Here is a 19464-nt window from a genome sequence, read left to right as displayed (position 1 = left end):
AAACCATAAAGCAGTGAGGGGAATCCAGGAAGAAAGACATCAGCTAGTACTGCCATTCCCTTTGGTCTGACTACAGAGGTCTCCTGACTGCTCTGTTTTCTGACAGAGAGCTTTCACTTGGGCAGTGTGAATCTTGCACGAGATCCTAGATACACAATTTACATGGATGGGAAAATGTTTTGGCATTCACAAACACACACAGATCTTCTTCTGTTTAGAAAATATTTGGAACTGACACAAGTTTATGATGCTGCAGCTTGAGCAACCGAGACTGGAGTGTCAGGCCTGGCTGCACCGTCCTGGTCTTACTGCTTCTTGTCTCAAACTCTGCTCTACTTCTGTGGAAGAATGGCTAAACCATCACACCAGTGTAACTTTATGGATACCTCCTCACTCTTATGTTATCGGATTTGTCAAGTTAACGATCCCTTTCCAATACCGACTCAGGTTCAAAGCTTGCAACTCATGGGTCACTCCTTGGCATCTCATGGGCCAATGCCATGTTATCCCTGTTCTCTCCCGTCTGAGTCTGTCCGTGTCAAGAGCAGCTGTGGTCTTTCTAAACCTATTTGTGCCAGCTTCTCCTTTTTGCAGAATTTGTGTAATTTAAGTATTTGAAGGGATACTGCAGGTATATGTCTATGTAAAAGTTCTGCCTGTATACATTTAAATGAAAAGGGTGAAATGCTGTCGTAAACATAGGTATAGGAGATCAGTGCAGAACAGAGAGCCACAAATGTGTAGCATGGTGACCCGGGACAGGAAGAGAGTGCAGATAGAAAAAAGCAGTGAACTCCACAGAAAACCTGAAGTATAGCGAATAGAAATGTGTCCATTTTGACGAACACTTCACAGCAATCCTCGGTGATGAGAATGGGGAAGCTAAGTGAGGGCCCTATGAGAACCGTCCTATAACATCTATGTGACTTTTACATTTTAATCAGTTAACACGGTTCCAAAATGAAACAAATTAGCACGAGCAAGGCAGATTTTGAAAGGCTGAGAATAATTCTATAGATCTAGAAGGTAGGTTCTATGTGGTATCTGTGAGGTATCACCCCACTGCATGAGAGAACCCTGGAGGGCTACAGTTGATTCACAGTCACAGAAAAGTGTCATTGTCATTTTCTTTCAGCCCATTCTAGACTAAAGGGGGAGGGACACAAGTGTCCTTTTCTATGAGCACTTGCTTTGGTCAGGCTTTTGCCCTCACTGACTGGTTACTACACTGGATATGAGTTCTACTTCTAGGCACTAACAGATCAAGGATACTTGAGGCATGGTGATTAACTCCAGACAGGCCTTTGAGAATCACTTATAAAGAGCTCACCTGTGATCTGAGCCTGATGTAATTTTACAGTTGGCTTTCATATTCTGTAAGTGTTCAGATTCCCTGGGGGGTTTCGGTTCTTCCAAGTCACTTAAGTCTAGAAATGCACTCAGCAGCCCACTGAGTAAGAGTTTTGTAGAGTACACTAAGACAACACAGCAATAACAATGTAACAATACCAAAGTTGGAATGTATCTTCAGACATAGCAATATCTAAAGGCACCTGTTTTGCCTTTCTGCAATAATGGTCTTCTAACTGTCAGGAGCTGAAGGATTCACCATCTCTCTGGTCCATCAGTCTTTGATTAGCTTTAAAGTCTGTTTCTTGACAGAGTTGAACCACTGGTGCTTGTTGACATCCCTAGACATTAAGGAATTAATCTGAGATTGCTAGTTTCTCTCTGAGAGAAAAGCTAGCAATTATCTTAGTTAGCTTTTTTATTAGTGTAATAAAATTCATGGTGAAAAGCAGCTCAGAGAGGAAAGGACTTAACTCATCTTAAAATTCCAGGTAATAGCCAATTATTGAGGGAAGTGAAAGCAGGAACCTGAGGGCAGGAACTGAAGCAGAGATCCATGGAGGAACACTACTACTGGCTTGCTCAGCCTGTTTTCTTATACAACTCAGGACCACCAGCCCAAGGATGGCAGCACCCACACTGAGCTGGGCTCTCTACATCAGACATTAATCTAGAAGATACCCCACGGGCTTGACTGTGGGCCAATTTGAGGCCATTTTCTCAACTGCGGTTCCCTTTTCCCAAAATCACTCTTGAGTATGTCAAATTGCCAAAACCAGCAATTCTCTGAAATGGAATCATTCTACCATTAGAGATTTATCTGATTATCCATTTACCCAGCAAATAATGAATGAAAGGTGAGCATATGGCATGTCCTATTGAACATAATACAAATAAACTAAAAATGAATGTTAAATATATACCTACAATAGAGGTGGATGGCAGAAGAAGGCAAATTTACAGAAAATAAATAGAAATTGAGAGCAACATCAAAATAGAGAGCTGCTATAGAAATCTCAAATTCAGAGTGACTTCTAGGCCTGGGTAGGCAGCGAAGGCTCAAGTCATAGAGCCTTGTATCCACAGGGATTAGCTATTCGCAAAGGTCCTGAAGTAGAGACAAGGTTCATCCACTTGGAACCAAAAGAAATATTATGTGGTTAAGGGGGAGGGACTAGATGGCATGGGATGGGAGTGGCAGAGGTAGAGGAAGTGAAGGTATCATCTAGAGTCTACCGCTAGGAGATTGGACCTGATGCTGAGATCAAGCACCCAAGTGCTGGCAGTCTGTCTGGTGGGTGGTCAGTGAAGGACCAGGAAGTCGGGGTGGGAATAGGGAGATGTGCTCGGACAACTGAAGATGTGCCGTGCAAAGATGGAAGCAATGGAACAAGCCAAGGCATTCTGAAGGCGAGTGTGCACAGAGCCCAGGGATGGACAGAAGTTCATAGGCAACGAACGCTCAAGGGGAGTAGAACATACACCCTATTGTGCTCACACTGTACTTGGAGGTTGTCTTCATATGCTCCTTTAAATTCTACAGAACTCATGGGGATGAGTAGTCGTGCCTTAATCTTAGTTCTTGGATCCTGGAAGGTGAGGAAACCCAATGATGTGCCAAGGGTTACATGGTTTCTAAATCAAAGATTTTAACTCCGGACTTCTGACTCAGATTTTTCCAAAAAAAAAAAAAAAAAAAAAAAAAAAAAAAAAAAAAAAAAAAAGGAGCTCTTAAGTTTATGCTTATCAAAGAAAAACAAGCAAACAAAGAAACAAACTAAATTCTCTTACCCACATTGCTTTCTTAACACCGAGGGAAACAGTGCGAAGTAGGAAGAAGAAGCCGGGACAGCAGAACTCAACCAACTCATGCCTACCATCTAGAAATGGCACAGTCATGGCCCCAAAGGAAAACACACACTTATCCCATTAATTTAATGGACGAATCAAGCCTCAGTTTCCATATCCTTTCTCTTCTCGTTGAAATTCATCTTTGAAGGCATTCATTCCACTTGGAAAATGTTTGACCTTTACCCACCATGCCACACTTAATTGGACGCTTAGCCTGAAAAATCACAGTGCTATTCAACTCTTTTTTTTTTTTTTTTTACACCCACAGCCTTTCTGAAACATTTATCCCAGTTCCTTAAGGCCTGTTTTGTTGAAATCATTTTACAAAAATAAATCATATCAAAGTTTTTAAAAAAATTATTTCTAAGACTTTGCTTGCAAGAATAAATATTTTTAACACCATGGCAACATGGTCAGGACTCTGGCTAATGTATCCAGGCTTGTACCAGAGTTCATACTTAATAAACTTCTACCATGGACAAACGGGCTGCAAAGAATCAAGGAGCTAATAAATTAGGGATGGTCAATCATCATTCAACTCAAATCTTCTGGAGCTTCCTCAAAGGTGATAAATGAGCCAGACTTGTCCTAATGGATCAACTGCCCACGTTTCTTGTAAGAACTACCCCCCTCCCACACACATACAATCATGAAAAAAAATTCCTATCAGTGGGATAACTACAATTTGAATCAGTATAGAGAAATTTCCACTTTCAGTATTGGATTAAGGGCTAGTAATGTTCCCTGAATGTCTGGCCTATGTGTTTCACCGAACATCTCATTTAGGAAAGGTTTAGAAATATTAGCACACGAGGACAAACATTTCTAGCATAAATATTTGTAGAATAAGAGCTGAAAGTAAAAAGGTCAGCATATTCTTGCTTTTCCATAGCCATCTAAGTGTATTTCTAAATATATCTAAATGGAACATAAGAGAGGATGTTCACATATATATTCTTAAATATTTAGTCAGGAACACCATGAAGAATATATGTGTGAACTTGTATCTCTGCCAACACTCACAAACCTGAGCATCTTATGCTGTGGTTAACTAGGACTGAAATAGTCCAGGCACAGGACAACTGGGCTAATACTGCTTTGTTTTCAAGGAAAGATTTGATAAAGATCTCATTTGTTATAAAGCTCAAGGGTACTGAGAAGGAATGTTAAATAACTACTTTTAGGCAGAAAGGCAAAGAATTTTTATTCTTAGATAATTTTTCAAGAATCTGTGGGCTTTTCAACATTTACCAAAAGAATTCCCATCTCAGACTCTGATTTAAAAATTAATCCAGCTTTCTTATTTCATATGCAGAATAAATTTTTCCATGACAAAATACATGGATCCCATCAGCGAAATGTGTATTTGGGGTGGGAGCATTCTGCCCCAAATTTTAGAAACCACCAATGCTATTTAGTTTGAACTTGAGGTATCAAGACATCAAGGAGGATCTGCTTGATCCTGTGGATGAAAAACTCAATGAAGGCGGAGTGTTTCCCACGGTGTTTAACACAGTGCCCAAATCAACGGTATGAGCAAGTGCCACCCAGCAATGGTCACTCCGTGCCTCCTGTTAGAGTTACGCAGTAATGGTCATTTACCAGCAACTGGATAATTACCTTGAAAGTTGGATAGTAATTCTGTGGAGGTTTAAATAAAACTGGTTCCCAAAGGCTCACAGGGAGTGTCACTATTAGGAAGCGTGGCCTTGTTGGAGGAAGTGTGTCACTGTGTAGGCGGGCTTTGGGGTTTCAAATGGTCAAGACAGGCTCGGTGTTACTGGTTCTTCCTGTTGTCTGCTAATCCAGATATGAAGCTCTCAGCCACATGTCCAGCACCATGTCTACCTCTGTGCTGCCATGCTTCCTGCCATGAAGATAATGGACTAAATGTCTGAACTGTAAGCCAGACTCAATGAAATGTTTTCCCTTGTAAGAGTTGCTGGGGCCACGGCATCTAGTCACACTAACGAAATCTTAACTGAGACAAAGGCCAATACCGCATCTTCACAGACTTCTCATAACGGATGTATGTTTTGTAAAGCACGACTTGATCAGAGAAGAGAAGAAAACTGAATGTTCATTCTTTAAGCTGACAGATGCTGCTTTAAACAGTTAAATCTTATTTATTTCAAAATATAAAGAGCTTTCAAGAGCTTCTAGTAGTCTCATACACACAATGGACCTACATGATTTAAAAAATTTTTTATGTTTATTGTGTTCTTCAGTTGTGAGCTGTCACATGAGAGCGGGTGAGTCCTCTGGAAGAGCAGCCACCACTGAGCCATCTTTCCAGCCTCCATGGTATGATTTTAATATTCAGCATTTGGTATTTATTAAGTGTTCAATAAGTGGCTCAGTGGGTAAAGTATTTGTCACCAAGTTGGATAAGCCAGATTTGATTCTAGTTGGTGGAAAGAAAGAACCAAGTCTTTCACGTTGTCCTCTGGCCTTAGCATGTGTGCTCTTGAATGCACACAGGTATTCATATACACCAAAAAAATGTAATTAAAACTTTCGGTATTTATCTATCCTACAGACTTTTTAAAAACAAGAAATCAAATTCTCCCCAATATTATCGATGTTTCTGCTTGGGGAATCCTATAAACTGTGGCCTCAGTTAGGTTGTGTGTGTGTGTGTGTGTGTGGGGGGGTGATGTATCAGATATAATCAGAGCGAGGATCCATACCATGATGCACTTGTTTCCACTTTATAACAAATTAGCACAAATATTAAGTGACATAAGGCAACAAAATACATCTTACAGTTGTGCATAGTAGAAGCTGGACATGCCCCTTACTCTTAGCTGTGCTAAAACCAAGGCTTTGACAGGGCTATATTCCCTGATAGCTCTAGGAAGGGTCTGCTCCTTGCTTTTTCCCATTCTACAGGCATCATACATTCCTTGGCACATTGCCCATTTCCTCCATTGTCAGAGCCAGCAATATTGCATCCCTCTGATCATTCTTTTGTAGTTATGTTTCCCTCTGATCACAGCCAGGGAAAGCTTTCAGCTTTTAAAGATTCATTTTAAAGATTCATGTGATTAGATTAGTTCCACTTGGCCAGGCCTGAATAATCTCCCCATGTCAGCATCTGCAGAGTCTCCCTTTTCCATGTAAGGTAACATAATCTTGGATTCTGGGAACTGGGGTTTTTTGAGCATTGATAGGTGGGGCAATATTTCACCTACCACATATGGGTTGGTAAGAATCCCTTGAGAGTTCTGGCCAGCAGACCAGGTCAAGGACTAAGAAAGATCATGGGCGATTGGTCAGTGGTTTGCTATAAGGTAATATTGCTGAGGAAACCCAAACCATTGTCCGAGTAAAAGATATGGAATAATGTTGATGTTTATCAACATCAAGACTTAGCTCTGTCTTCACAAAGGAAGGACGTTTGTCTGGGAACAAACTAGACTGGAACTTGAGGAAAATTTCTTCCCTAAGCAATCATTACAAGCATGATCCACTATACCTTGGTGAAATGGAGTATTTTTAGTTAATTTCTAGTAAGTGCACGTGTGTGTGTGTGTGTGTGTGTGTGTGTGTGTATGTGTTGGTTGAAGATTGAACCCTTGGCCTTCTGATGCCAGTTTTATACACAACCACTGACCTCGCTACCTTCTCTGCAGGTAACTTTTTATAGTTATACTACTTAATAAGATCTTTCTTCCACCAAACCCAGAAAAATGTACACATCTGACTCCACAGCCTGAATGCTTTTCTTTTTAAGCTTCACTAGGCATTTATAGTGAAAAATACTAAATTCAGGACAAACATTCTCATTAACATTAAGTTCCACCACACATTTTATGTATCCACAGTACGCATATAAGGAAAAGTCTTTGCCATCTTACATGCTGAAAATGTCAATAGGTAAAAAAGAGTCAGCGACTGTGGTAGTGGAGGTGGGGTTTTGACAGCTTTCTTTTCCATGTGGGAGTCCAGGGAAAGGAAATGCACACAATAAAGAAAATAATGCAGAAGTTCTTTAAAGATATCTAAAGAAAGAATGAATGTGTGAGAGAAATGATACTGGGTGGGAGTCGAGGTATTCAGTGTGCATAAAGACGACATGGAAAATCAAGGAGGCATGCTGTGGGGACAGCAGTGAGTCTCCATCTCAGATGGTGCTCCTAGGTTGTATCACCCAGCATTAACAAGAAGAAGCCGAGTTAGTCTGCCAGTGAAGGTAGCGCCGGGACATGAACGGATAACACAAGCCTTCTTATCTACAGGGGTGTGCCAAGGACCTGAGCCATATCCTAACATTATATCCAGCTTCAACCATGGCTGGATCCTTATCTGTGAGGCAACAGCCACTTACTTTAACACCAAGGACTTCAGTTTCTTTATCTTGGGAGAAGTCAAAAATAATACTAATTCCAAAGGACCACTATAAGGGCAAAGAAATAGGCTACATGAGAAGAATCTGAGAATAATGATCACAGAACATTTCACTTTAGGTTATTATCCATCCCTCTAGGTTTACTACACACACACACACACACAAACACAAACACACAAACACACACACACACACACACACACACACACACACAGGGTCTTGTCTTTCATGAAGAATCTTATTGACTACTTCTGACGCTCACACCAGTGATATTTGTATGTCCACCAGCTGTAGGTTAAATTTACATCTTTCTGGCAAGGTGTGGTTGATGCTACTAAACATTATTTTCTTCAAAAAGGTGGTGTCATGTCTGTCCAGAGACCTAGGGTCTGACACCACTTGAAACTTGCTAATCACATCTGGTTTAGCTTTAGACATTTTCTGGGGTTTTGCCAGCAGCTACGACATTTTAATGGCTACAATAAACCTCAAAGCCTCATCAAATCTTTGCTGTACGTGTGAAAATTATGTCCTCCTCAATTAAACATTCAATCTTGGTTCACACTAAGGCCTTACGGAAAGGTTGGTGAAACTGAATGGGGACTGGAGATGAAACGGACCGCCTTGATCCTCGCCATCTCGCCAGATGCTATTTAGAAGAAAAAGAAATTCATTAGAGAAGCCAGGCTCTGTGTTTTCTTTAAATATTTACTGGGTACCTTTCATGTGTTAGAAACACTGGCATCTCTAGAGATTAGCAGGGCATTTTTGTTTAAATATTCAATGTGTGTGGGGTAGGGGGTAGTGTTCCCTCCTTGGTGTTCATGGGACTTCATGTGTCTGGGGGGATGCACGGTTTAGGGAAGGGAAATAACCCAGGTAATGCTCAGTCTTCCTTCTGAAAGCTGGTCTGCTAACTCCAGAAGCTCTTGTGGGTCCATGAAGTGACTGAGGGGGTATTGGTGGAGATTCAGAGGCCAAAGTGAAACTCAGCAGCATCCCTAGCAAGGGAGCTGCCCTGGAACCTGCCGGTTCAGTCTCTTCCCATCCATTTGCTATTCACCATCAAGCTCACATAGATAAGGACAGCCATGGGGATGGCAGGGGAGATAGCCCCTGGCGGGAGAGGATAAGATCAGAAAGAGATCAAGTTTCTTCTCAAACATCTATGAAGGGTCAGGTCCAGGGCTTTACAAGGGGCAGAGAGACAGGCCTAAGAACTGAGTCTAGGGGATAGACTAGATCCCTAGTCTTTATTCAGGACATTTGCTGCCATCTGTGAGAGTGCCCTGCCTCCTAAGTCTACCCCTGGAGAAGTACAGAGAAAACTCCATGTAATGGCTTACCTTATTCTGTTTTTACTCCAATACAAATTGAGCAATACAAAATATCAGAGATAAAAGATGAAGCTGTCAGGTCCTTACAAAAGCACCCAAAGTTCACATATAAGATCCTTGTACAAAGGGTCCGTTTGCCTCGAATTCATTCTCTCAGCACCACCAACAGTGGGAGTGGGTGTGGGGAGAAACCGGAATGCTCCTTAATAATTTACAATGTTAAAAATATTAACTTGTTGTAACCACTATCCATACTTGAACAAGTTTTATGCCCAAAGAAAAATAAATAACCAGCATGCAGAAGAATGAAAATAGACCCTTTCTTATCTCCTTGTACAAAGCTCAAGTGCAAGTGGATCAAATATCTCCACATTAAACCAGGTACACTGAAACTATTAGATGAGAAAGTAGGGAAAACCTTAGAACACATAGGCACAGGAGAAAAATTCCTAAACAGAACACCAATGGCTCGTGCTCTAAGGTCAAAGATCGACAAATGGGACTTAATGAGATTGCAAAGTTTCTGTAAGGCTAAGGACATTGTCAAGAAAACAAAACGGCAGCCAACAGAGTGGGAGAAGATCTTTACCAACCCCACATCTGATAGAGGTTTAATATCCAAGGTATACAAAGAACTCAAGAAGTTAGACACCAGGGAATCAAACAACCCTATTAACAAATGGGGTACAAAGCTAAACAAAAAGTTCTCAATTGAGGAATATCGAATGACTGAGAAGCATCTAAGGAAGTGCTCAACATCATTAGGAAAATGCAAATCAAAACAACCCTGAGATTCTACCCCTCATCAGTCAGATTGGCCAAGATCAAAAATTCAGATGACAGCAGATGCTGGCAAGGATGTGGAGAAATAGAAACACTCCTCCACTGTTGGTGGGGTTATAAACTAGTACAACCACTTTGCAAATCAGTCTGGCGATTCCTCAGAAAATTGAACATAGTACTACCTGAAGACCTATTTATTCCACTTTTGGGCATATACCCCAGAGATGCTCCAACATACAACAAAGACACATGCTCCACAATGTTCAGAGCAGCCCTATTTATAATATCCAGAAGCTGGAAAAAACCCAGATGTCCTTTAGTAGATGAATGGATACCAAAATTGTGGTATATTTACACAATGGAGTACTACTCAGCTATCAGAAAAAAAAATAACCTTATGAAATTCTTAAGAAAATGGATGCATCTAGAGAATATCATCCTGAGTGAGATAACCCAGTCACAAAAGAACAAACATAATATGCAGTCACTGATAATTGGATACTAACCCCAGAAAGCTCTGAACACCTTAGAAACAACTCACAGACTGTGTGAAGTTCAACGAAAAAAAGAAAGAAAGAAAAAAAGAAAAGAAAAAATCATTATGTTTACTCCTTACACACCAAGAAAACTTTGACTAATTCCAGGTTACATCCTGTTTTACATGTACTTTATGCTCATTGTAACTAGTAAGATCTTAATGCACACTATCAAACCTTTAAAAAAAAAAAAAAGCCAAGCACTGACAAAAATGTGTTCGTATACTTTTACACAAAAATGCTTAAAATTTGTACATTTATCTTTGTTTTTTTAAAACAAAGTTCTTCAATAAAAAAAAAAAACAAAGAAAAGAAAAATAAATAACCCCCTCTGGCCCTATAGGCACGTGGCTTCCAGTCTGCTCCATGGTCAGGCAGGTCTCAAATGGAAGAGTTGATCACTGGAGCACTCTTTCACAAGAAACTTTGTTTCTAATGTTTATTTTATGTTTTAGTGCAAAAATATTCCTGGTTGAAGCTCTTCATTTCCTCAAGCTTTCCTTTTGGCAAAGGGGAGCTGGGGGGCTCCATTTCCACATTAACACACCCCCTAGATTCTTCATAGAAGTGGGTGAGTGGGTAGAGGGAGTGGGGAGGAGGGAGGGGATGGGGGCTCTGTGGAGGGGAAACTGAGAAGGGGGACATCATTTGAAATGTAAACAAATAAAATGATTAATTTGAAAAAAAAATATAAGCATTTGGTTCACAACAGTGCCAAGGGTAGTATTTATATTCCTGGAGAAAGAGATGTCTCTATAGTAAAAACACAGAACTCCAGAGATGCCAAAGGAAAATCCCTGCCCAAGAGACACATACTTTTACCTTCTAAAGAGCCATGGGGGGATGAGGTGGGGGGGGGGGAGAAAGGAAAAAGAAAAGAAAGGGCAGTTTTCAGGGTTTTGGATTCCATCATTAAAAAATGCACATTTAACTGAAATAGAACATTTAACATGGGTTTTTAGTATCATTGGAGTTGTACAAAAATAAATACAGAGTTATGGTACATATGCATACATGACAAAAACATCTCTTTACATGTACATATACATGTGTACATGTACCTATATACATATGTGTGTGTACGTATAGTAAAATAAGCTTAGGTCATATTTGGTGTGTCATTTGATAGGCCTGATCAAAGCAGAAAGCACCTGCCTGTGACTAAAGACAATTTCCCTAAGGAACAACTTTCTCATCTCTAAAATGACATTCATATAGTTCCTGCTTATCATGGTTGTTATGAGAGTGATATAACAAAATGGTATGCTTGCAACAAGCACCCATTATGAGTAAAGCTGTAACGACTGACTATTGGAAGAAGGAAGATACGGAGTGGGGAAGAGTAGGAAAGGTGTAGCGTGAGGACTGAGGTGGTGAGCACTTACAGCCCTAGGAGGAGGTGGAGGGTGAGCAGAGCCCTGGGGTGTGTTTGTAAACCAGCATAGCCTACTTGGTAAGTTCTAGGCCAGTGAAAGATCATGGCTCAAAGACAAAACAAAAAACTAAACCAAGAGCTGACACCACAGTTGACTGGCCACCACCCACACCCATACTCGAGTGTTGCACACCCCTTCACAACAACAGGTGAGCAAATGGAAGTAAGGGACAATATGGAGACACAGAGATATCAAATGACCAATGGCTAAATGGAAGGAATGCATGGATTTGCTCCATATAGGTACTGTCCAGAGAAGAAATTGTCCATGATGGCCACAGGAGCCATCATGAATCCCCTTTCCAGTCCACTTCATGAGTCAACCCTCAGATGAAACTGTCCTAAGAAGTCGCCCTTGCAATGACAACAGTCCCTATTACCTTCTAGTTGACGTTTCAGTTTTCTCAAATCCTTTATGAGGTCTTCAAATTTGACTTGGGAAGCCAGGAAGAAATCCTGTGGTTCAGGCAGCGGGAAAACACTCTTGTCTGTTCCAGCTTCCTAAAAGACAGGGTAAGCAAGAGAACGTTCTACTTCCTTCTTGTTGTTTTTGGTTGACATTCCAAAGCATCAGTGAGAAAAAGACAGTAAGTGCAGCCACATGGTTAAGTAGGGACCATGGTACTGTGTTCCTAAACCAGGACCCTGTACTTTGAAGCTTTGGACTTTATTATGGTAACTTTTTGGTCTTCCTGACATTGGGATTAGCTGTGGTGTTGGCTTGGGCTTCATTTCCATCTTACCTTATGAATGCAAGAAGAAACTGTCAGGTATATTCTAATCTATTTCTCTCTATTCCCATGGAAAAAGACAGGGAAAACACATGAAAGTACTTACACTGAAAGTCCTTGTTTGAGTTACACATGCTAGCAATTAGATAGCTCATCTTGGGGTGTGCCTGTGGGTGTGGGCCAGATAGGAAGTCACTGAATGGGAGATGCTACCCCTTCTTTTACTGGCCCTTTCTGCAGCTTAAGCTATGATGAATGTGTGCACAATCTGACTTGTGTGTGTGTGTGAAGTGCATCTAAATGCTGTTGGCTTATTTGAGGAGGTATCTGCAGTACATATGATTGGGTATCATTTTGACAAGGTACACCTCCCTATCTGATGGATGACCTGAGCTGTGAATTATCTTAAGAGACAAACATACTGAAACCTAAGGGGAGCCTTAAAAGTTCTCTGCAGCCTAGGCTGTTTTCTCCTGAGTTGTTTCACGTAAGCTCTATCTCGCATATGTTACACAGTCTTCGCTTGTTTCTCTCTCTGCACACACTATTTTTGCCAGTTGCCCTTCACATTCCATCTCTCCTCATGCCATTAGGAGTAACTCCAAATGCCAAAACTACTTTACAAGGCACTTTTGGATCTGGCCTCTGTCTACAGTACCAGCTTTAGACCTACCTTCCCCCAACTTTTAAGTCCTACTCCCAAGCTGTCCTGAAACGAGAGAACAAGCAAGTTTCTTGCTTCTAGGCCTTTACCTACAAAGCTGTTCTTTTTCAACTCCCTAGAATTTCCTTGTGGCTCCTTGTTCAAACTCATCTTCCAAGTCTTAACACAAACAGTACTTCCTCAAAGACTTTGAGGACCTCCCCAAGCTTGGGTGTTTCTCTGTGTTATCCAAGAGTGTCTGGTCCTATTGCCGCAGCACTTACTGCTATTAATTTAGAAATTGTAGCTTTGGACTGTATGTCTGATGTGTCACTGGACTATAAACACATCAGTGGTAAGGACTCCATCTTACACTTGGTATAGTGTATAGTATCTGACATATCGATAAATGGCTTTGGTTGGAGGACACCACAGCGGACAGTTCATGAAATATTGCTCTGTGAAGTCAGCAAGTTTACCACAAGACATGTAACTATTTCAATATATATGTAAATGTACATATATATGTATATATAAAAATAGTTTTTGAGAATTTCACACATGTATAAGGTGTATTTGGTAAAATTTATTCCTGCTTCCTGTGTTCCTTAAAATTTTCCCCTTTTCCCCCACAATTTCTTTTCTCTTCCAACTTTTCGTGTTTAAGAATAGTGAGTCCACTTAGTACTATCTCTTATGCAAAAGCATGTAGGATCATCTAGAGCTATGCTCCTTGTGGCTTCGTACCCGAAGAAGTATCTTCTCAGTACAAGGTGAACTTTTTGAAGCCACCATCCACACTGGGATTTTGGCTGTCATGATCTTGTGCAGGTCTTCTGCAATGTAGTGTGATACAGATGTGCTGCTTAGAGCTCCACTCCACAGTGCCAGATGTGTACTGTATGACTACGCTTTCCTAGAGTTTCAGGAATTGCCTGGACCCTTACCCTTTTAAGTCAGCAATTCTCAACCTCTGAGTAGCAACTCCCAAATCCCACTTTGGGGACTGAATGACCCTTTCACAGGGCTTGGTTAAGACCATCCGACAACACAGATCCTTATGATTCACAATGGCAGCAAAATCACAGTTATGAGGTAGCATCATAAATGATTTTATGGTGGGGTCACCACAACATGAAGAACTTTACTAGAGGGTTTACAGCATCAGGAAGGTTGGGAACCACTGCTCTCAGAGTACCAGGTCCATTTGGATGTGTGGGGAAGGCTTTATCTTATCAGTACTTAATCCATCCATATTTCTCAACCTTCTTGCACTTAATTCTATATTTTAAAAACATCTGGAACATTGTGAATATCAAGTCTGAATGCAAACTGAAAAGCCATCTAAGGCACTCATAGAGACCCACACTGGAGGGATTCTGCTATAACACTCCCTAAGCTATGTGTTCAACTCTGTGTGTCTGGCTTCAGGTTTGTCCTAAGGTAGAAAAAGAGAAAATGCTGGTGATAAGCCAGCCTGCTAGGAGGTCTAGTCAAAGCACTGGGAATTGACAAGATATCATCTCTGCTGGTTTTCTTCAGCCTACAGGGACCGATACTTGTACCCTGTGCCAGGCAGAAGGAGCAGGAAGCTGAAAGGACTCACCTTTCTTCAGGTTGTTACTAATCATTACTGACCACAAAAAAAAAATCATAATTTCTACCCATGGAAAAAGGAGCTTTATAAGTCACACAACCCCTCACTGCCCTTGAGTCTAATGTGTTCTGCAGTGAACACCAGGAGGGTGCTGCACAAATGTGGACAGGCTTAATTTATATCTGCAGCCATTGCTTCCTGTACTCGTCAAAGATCATAGGCCATGGACTAACTTCAGCCTCTCTATGGAGAACAGATCACCGGATAGAGGCAAATCTGACTTTGGTCAACTGGAATTAAAAAATGTCATCTGCAAGTATTCCTCAGTGTAAGTCTTCCCTGTAGGTATATACTGTCAGATCCTGGAGTACGCTCAGACATGCCTGCTGCTGCTAAGTTTTCAGAAGCTTAACATAGCTCTCTCACTCCAGAAAAACCAAACTAAACCATCTCCTTCCTCACACCTAGTTCTTTACATCTGCCAATTCTGATGGTGTTTACATTAACAATATATGGCTAATGCTTATTGGACACCACCGAGGTAGATACTAAAAAGTCAACAGTGAATTCCTGCTCTCAAAGCAGCAATGTCAAGATCATTGGCAACCTGTACACTACCCACAGAACAAGCAAAAGGAATCATTGGAGACCTTTAAAGAATCTTCACCCAGGGGCTGGAGAGATGGCTCAGTAATTAAGAGCACTGACTGCTCTTTGGGAGGTCCTGAGTTCAATTCCCTGTAACCATATGGTGGCTCATAACCATCTGTAATGGGATACAGTGCCCTCTTCTGGTGTGTCTGTGGATGGCTATAGTGTACTCATATGAAAATAAATAAATCTTTAAAAAGAGAAGAAGAAGAATCTTCACCCAGGCTTCCAAAGTAAGAGCTTTGAAAGTTTCTTTAAGGATCTGGATGCAAAAAAATACTTATGGAAGGAAGGCTATGAAATATTGACTGAATAATTGGTTTTATTATAGCTTCTACTTTTACAAATGCACATTTATCATACACAGTAATTGAAGATTAAAAAATCATAGCTCTAACATACTAAAATAATAATAAAATGCATTACTATATATTATTCTAAGATTTTTTGATCCTGTTAAATTTGTGTGAGTGTGTGTGTGTGTGTGTGTGTGTGTGTGTGTGTGTGTGTGTGTGTATTGGCTGGTTTTGTATATCAACTTGACACAAGCTGGAGTTATCACAGAGAAAACTTGAGGAAATGCCTCCATGAGATCCAGCTGTAAGGCATTTTCTCAATTAGTGATCAAGGGTGGGAGGGCCCACTGTGGGTGGTTTGATCCCTGGGCTGGTAGACCTGGGCTCTATAAGAAAGCAGGCTGAGCAAGCCAAAGTAAGCAAGACAGTAACATCCCTTCATGGCCTCTGCATCAGCTCCTGCTTCCTGACCTGCTCGAGTTCCTGCCCTGACTGCCTTTGGTGATGAACAGTAATGTGGACATGTAAGCAGAATAAATCCTTTACTCCCCAACTTGCTTCTTGGTCATGAATTTTGTATAGGAATAAAACCCTGACTAAGACACACACATATAGACATGCACACATGCACATATTTGACAGAGACAGGGTTTCTCTGTGTAGCTCACTTTGTAGACCAAACTGGCCTGGAACTCAGAGGTCCACCCACCTCTGTCTCCCTGCTGGGATTAAAGTTGTGTGCCCTCCTTGGTGAATGCACATAGTTTAGAAGCAGACAAAATACTACCTAGGGCTGCTACACTGTCTTAAACACCTTCAATAGCAGTGTGCTATTGTAGTTGATGCTGCTCACGTGATTCATTTGACTTCATTGTTATCCACCGGATACCTACAGAAACCCAAGTCTCTTGCTATTATTAATTATCATAAGCAGAACAGTCCTGTGTGTCTTCAGTTATAAATCCCTAGAGAATGTATGCATATTTCCAGACCTTTTGATTACGGGTGGGCTGAAACCTTGTAAGCTCATACATATCAACAAAGAAAAGGTATCCACTGAAAGACTGATGGATCCTGTTGTTTGTAATTCCCTGAAAATGATGTGATTTACATAGCACTTGCACCATTCAACATTCTCAGAAACTATGGTCAAGGATGCTTAAAAGACCCTCCCCTACAAAACACTGTTTTTTTAAATTCTAGAGTGACTGCCCTAATGGGCATGTTAGCATATCTCACCATGGCTGTAACTACTAATTATCGATGCTGGGCATTTTTAGTATACATGTTGATCATTACTGTGGTCTTTATTTGTATATACCATTTCTTTATAAGGGTCTGCACTTCCCTGAAAAGTTCATAATATGTCATCATGAGTTTTCTCCCTAAGGCCTCCAAACACATTATTTCTTGAGGGTAGAGAGAGAGTTCAGCAGTTATGGGAGTTCACTGCTCTTACAAACCATCCAGGTTTGATTTCCAGCATCAATGTGGCAGCTCACAATTAGTATAATCAAGTTACAGGTGATCTGACACCTCTTCTGGTCTCTGCAGGATCCTGCAAATATGTGGCACACAAAAACTCACACAGGCAAGCATGCATATGCATGAAAATGTGAATAAATAGATAAGTAAGTCATTTCGCTTTAAAAAAATTACAGTAGTTTTAAGATTTCCTCAATGTTTTTCAGTATCTAAGCAACTCCTGAGTGGATCTAGAGCTCAGAAAAGTCCATAACCTGGTCACGGGGCCATGAGGGGTCTTTCTGAAGCTGTGTTCTATGGTAGATTGCGACTCAGTAGCCTTGTGTCTTTAGGACACTTTGGGGTACCTTCACCTTCACTGCAGGGGCTCTCAGATGCAGTGTTGCGCTGGAGGAAAAACCACCCCTCCATATATAGCCAGTATCCAGTTTCTGAATGCTGGCAACACAGTACAGTAGAGGTGAAAACCCTGACAGTTGTCGCAATGCAGTGTCCTACCTGATCATAGTACCGCAGGTAGTACTTCACAACGTAGTCCACCAGATTCATCCCATTGTCCTAGGTTTTAAAGAGAAACGCAAATGTAGCTGTTCACAAAAGACCTGAGCTCCCAGTTCTCTGCACTTATGAGACTGAGTCATATTTCTGTTACAGACGGACCAGATTTTCCTTTCTCCTAGTTTAATCCATCTTTCCAAAAAAAAAAAAAAATGCCAGCCATAAAAATAAATGCCACTCCATCGTCTTTTGTGGAAGGAAAAAAGACAAGACAGGTAATCCAGGAGACCTCTGGGATAATGGCAGAGCCCAATGTACAAACAAAAGCAAATGAGCAAGAAAGCAAACAAACAAACAAGAAAACATTGTCCAGTATTTTCTGGCATGCTGCCAAGACAGGGTGGGGGGGTGGGGGGTTGAGGAGTGTGTGGGGGGGGTAAATGCTTAAGGGAGCTGTGGACTAGAAGAGAAAACCCATCCCTCCCTTCCAACATCTCAGAAAAGGGTGCTCTTAATGGCATGAAAAAACAATCAGGGCCAGTTTAAAAGGGAAGCCATGCCACTTTATGACCCTGGAAGGCCAGGGGGAGCGGGCCCTCCCACAAGGCAGCCTTTGTGTCCTGTTCACAGGGGTCTAATTCTAATTTGCCTGTGTATTTCCCTTCCATGGCTTCCCCTGCCCCCATGGGATGCCCAGATATGGGCTAGTTGTTTCTAAAAAAGGTGGCTCTGCAGGGGTGTGGAGCCAAATGATAATCAGGCTCAGTGAGTTGACAGGAGACCCCAGCCCCAATTGTTTTGGGCAAAAGAATAATTCAAATGCTGGGCTCAACAGTGTCTGCCACTCAAGAATGAGTAAATTACAAGTGGCCAATGCTAAATCCAAACAGATTCTAGCCTCCACGGATCACCACTGCCATATGCTGGATCAAGTACGACAGTAGTAGTTCAACCCCTAATCACGCATGTTACAGCTAAAATTAAGACGTAGATTTATCGCTGAACGCGAGGTCTGATCTGAAAAACCTACCATTTTCAAGTCAAGAGAAAGCGCAGAAGGGAAAAACAAAACTGCATGCTTTCAGATAAGCGATTTCCACTAGAGGAAAGGTAAGATAAACGGGTCAGTCTGTAATATTTGGTCTTAAATTATAGGTTCGGGAGAAAAATAAATAGCACCCAGACAGACCGTCCGTAAGAAAAGTAAGTAAATACCCGACTTTTGACGTCTTTGAGTTTGGGCAGAATTTCTAAACTATATCCATCCGCTTGCCCTCGAGTCCTGTTTCCTCCATTCATGTAATTCCCGAAGGCCAGAATGAGAGCTAAGATATCCTTCACACTCTTCATGTGCAACAGGCCCTGCAATGGCAAACACTGGTTATCTGAGCTGCAAGCACAGCCGCTAACCCTCCTTAAAGTAACCAGGTCCTGTTCACTGAGCGCCTTCTTTCTAGTTGTATCAACAGTTGGCAGATGCACTACAGCAGTATCAAGAGGCCACAGTTTCCTACTTGTGCAACAAAGTTATAAGCAGGGGAAGGTCTGACAATGAAAAGAGCTGAGCCTCTGTGTTTATTTTCCACTACAGGAAGTTTCGATCTTGAGAAAGTACTTGCAGATTAATGACAGAGAATGTAGTGAATTTTTGACAACCAAAGTTGAAAGAGGTCAAATACCTTTTCAGGATACCCTTTGTGACTACAGACCGAAATACAAAGAATATACACAAATTTAGGGTAGATACAGTAGAAAGAGTGGGTGTAGTCCTCAGAAGAATTATGATAATGCATTTTACGGTCAGAGGTTATATTCATTAAGTTTGCTCAAAATGTCAGCAAAACTTCTCAGAGAGTTTGCATCATATATATTAACTTTCACAATGTTACACTGTTCTCTTTAACTTCCTATCTCATCCCT

The 19464-nt window shown here is 41.2% G+C and overlaps 1 protein-coding gene across 4 annotated transcripts in view; it reads right to left on the bottom strand.

Moving 5' to 3' along the window:
* The window catches only part of FMN1 (formin 1), a gene marked incomplete at both ends in the record, with an annotated part of 316637 nt that overhangs the window by 82875 nt on the left and 214298 nt on the right, over positions 1-19464 (bottom strand). For 3 of the 4 annotated variants that reach the window (XM_080931172.1, XM_080931173.1, XM_080931174.1), the window contains 3 exons: positions 12024-12144; positions 17545-17604; positions 18760-18906. In XM_080931172.1, coding sequence (XP_080787298.1) covers positions 12024-12144; positions 17545-17604; positions 18760-18906 — 328 coding nt within the window. Of the gene's footprint in view, positions 1-12023; positions 12145-16032; positions 16141-17544; positions 17605-18759; positions 18907-19464 lie in introns of all 4 variants that reach the window. The other variant, XM_080931171.1, reaches the window with a different exon arrangement.

Source organism: Micromys minutus, assembly GCF_963924665.1.
Source record: "Micromys minutus genome assembly, chromosome: 17".
Lineage (NCBI taxonomy): Eukaryota > Metazoa > Chordata > Mammalia > Rodentia > Muridae > Micromys > Micromys minutus.
Note: the sequence above shows the minus strand (reverse complement) of the source record. Positions and strands in the feature narration are given on the sequence as shown.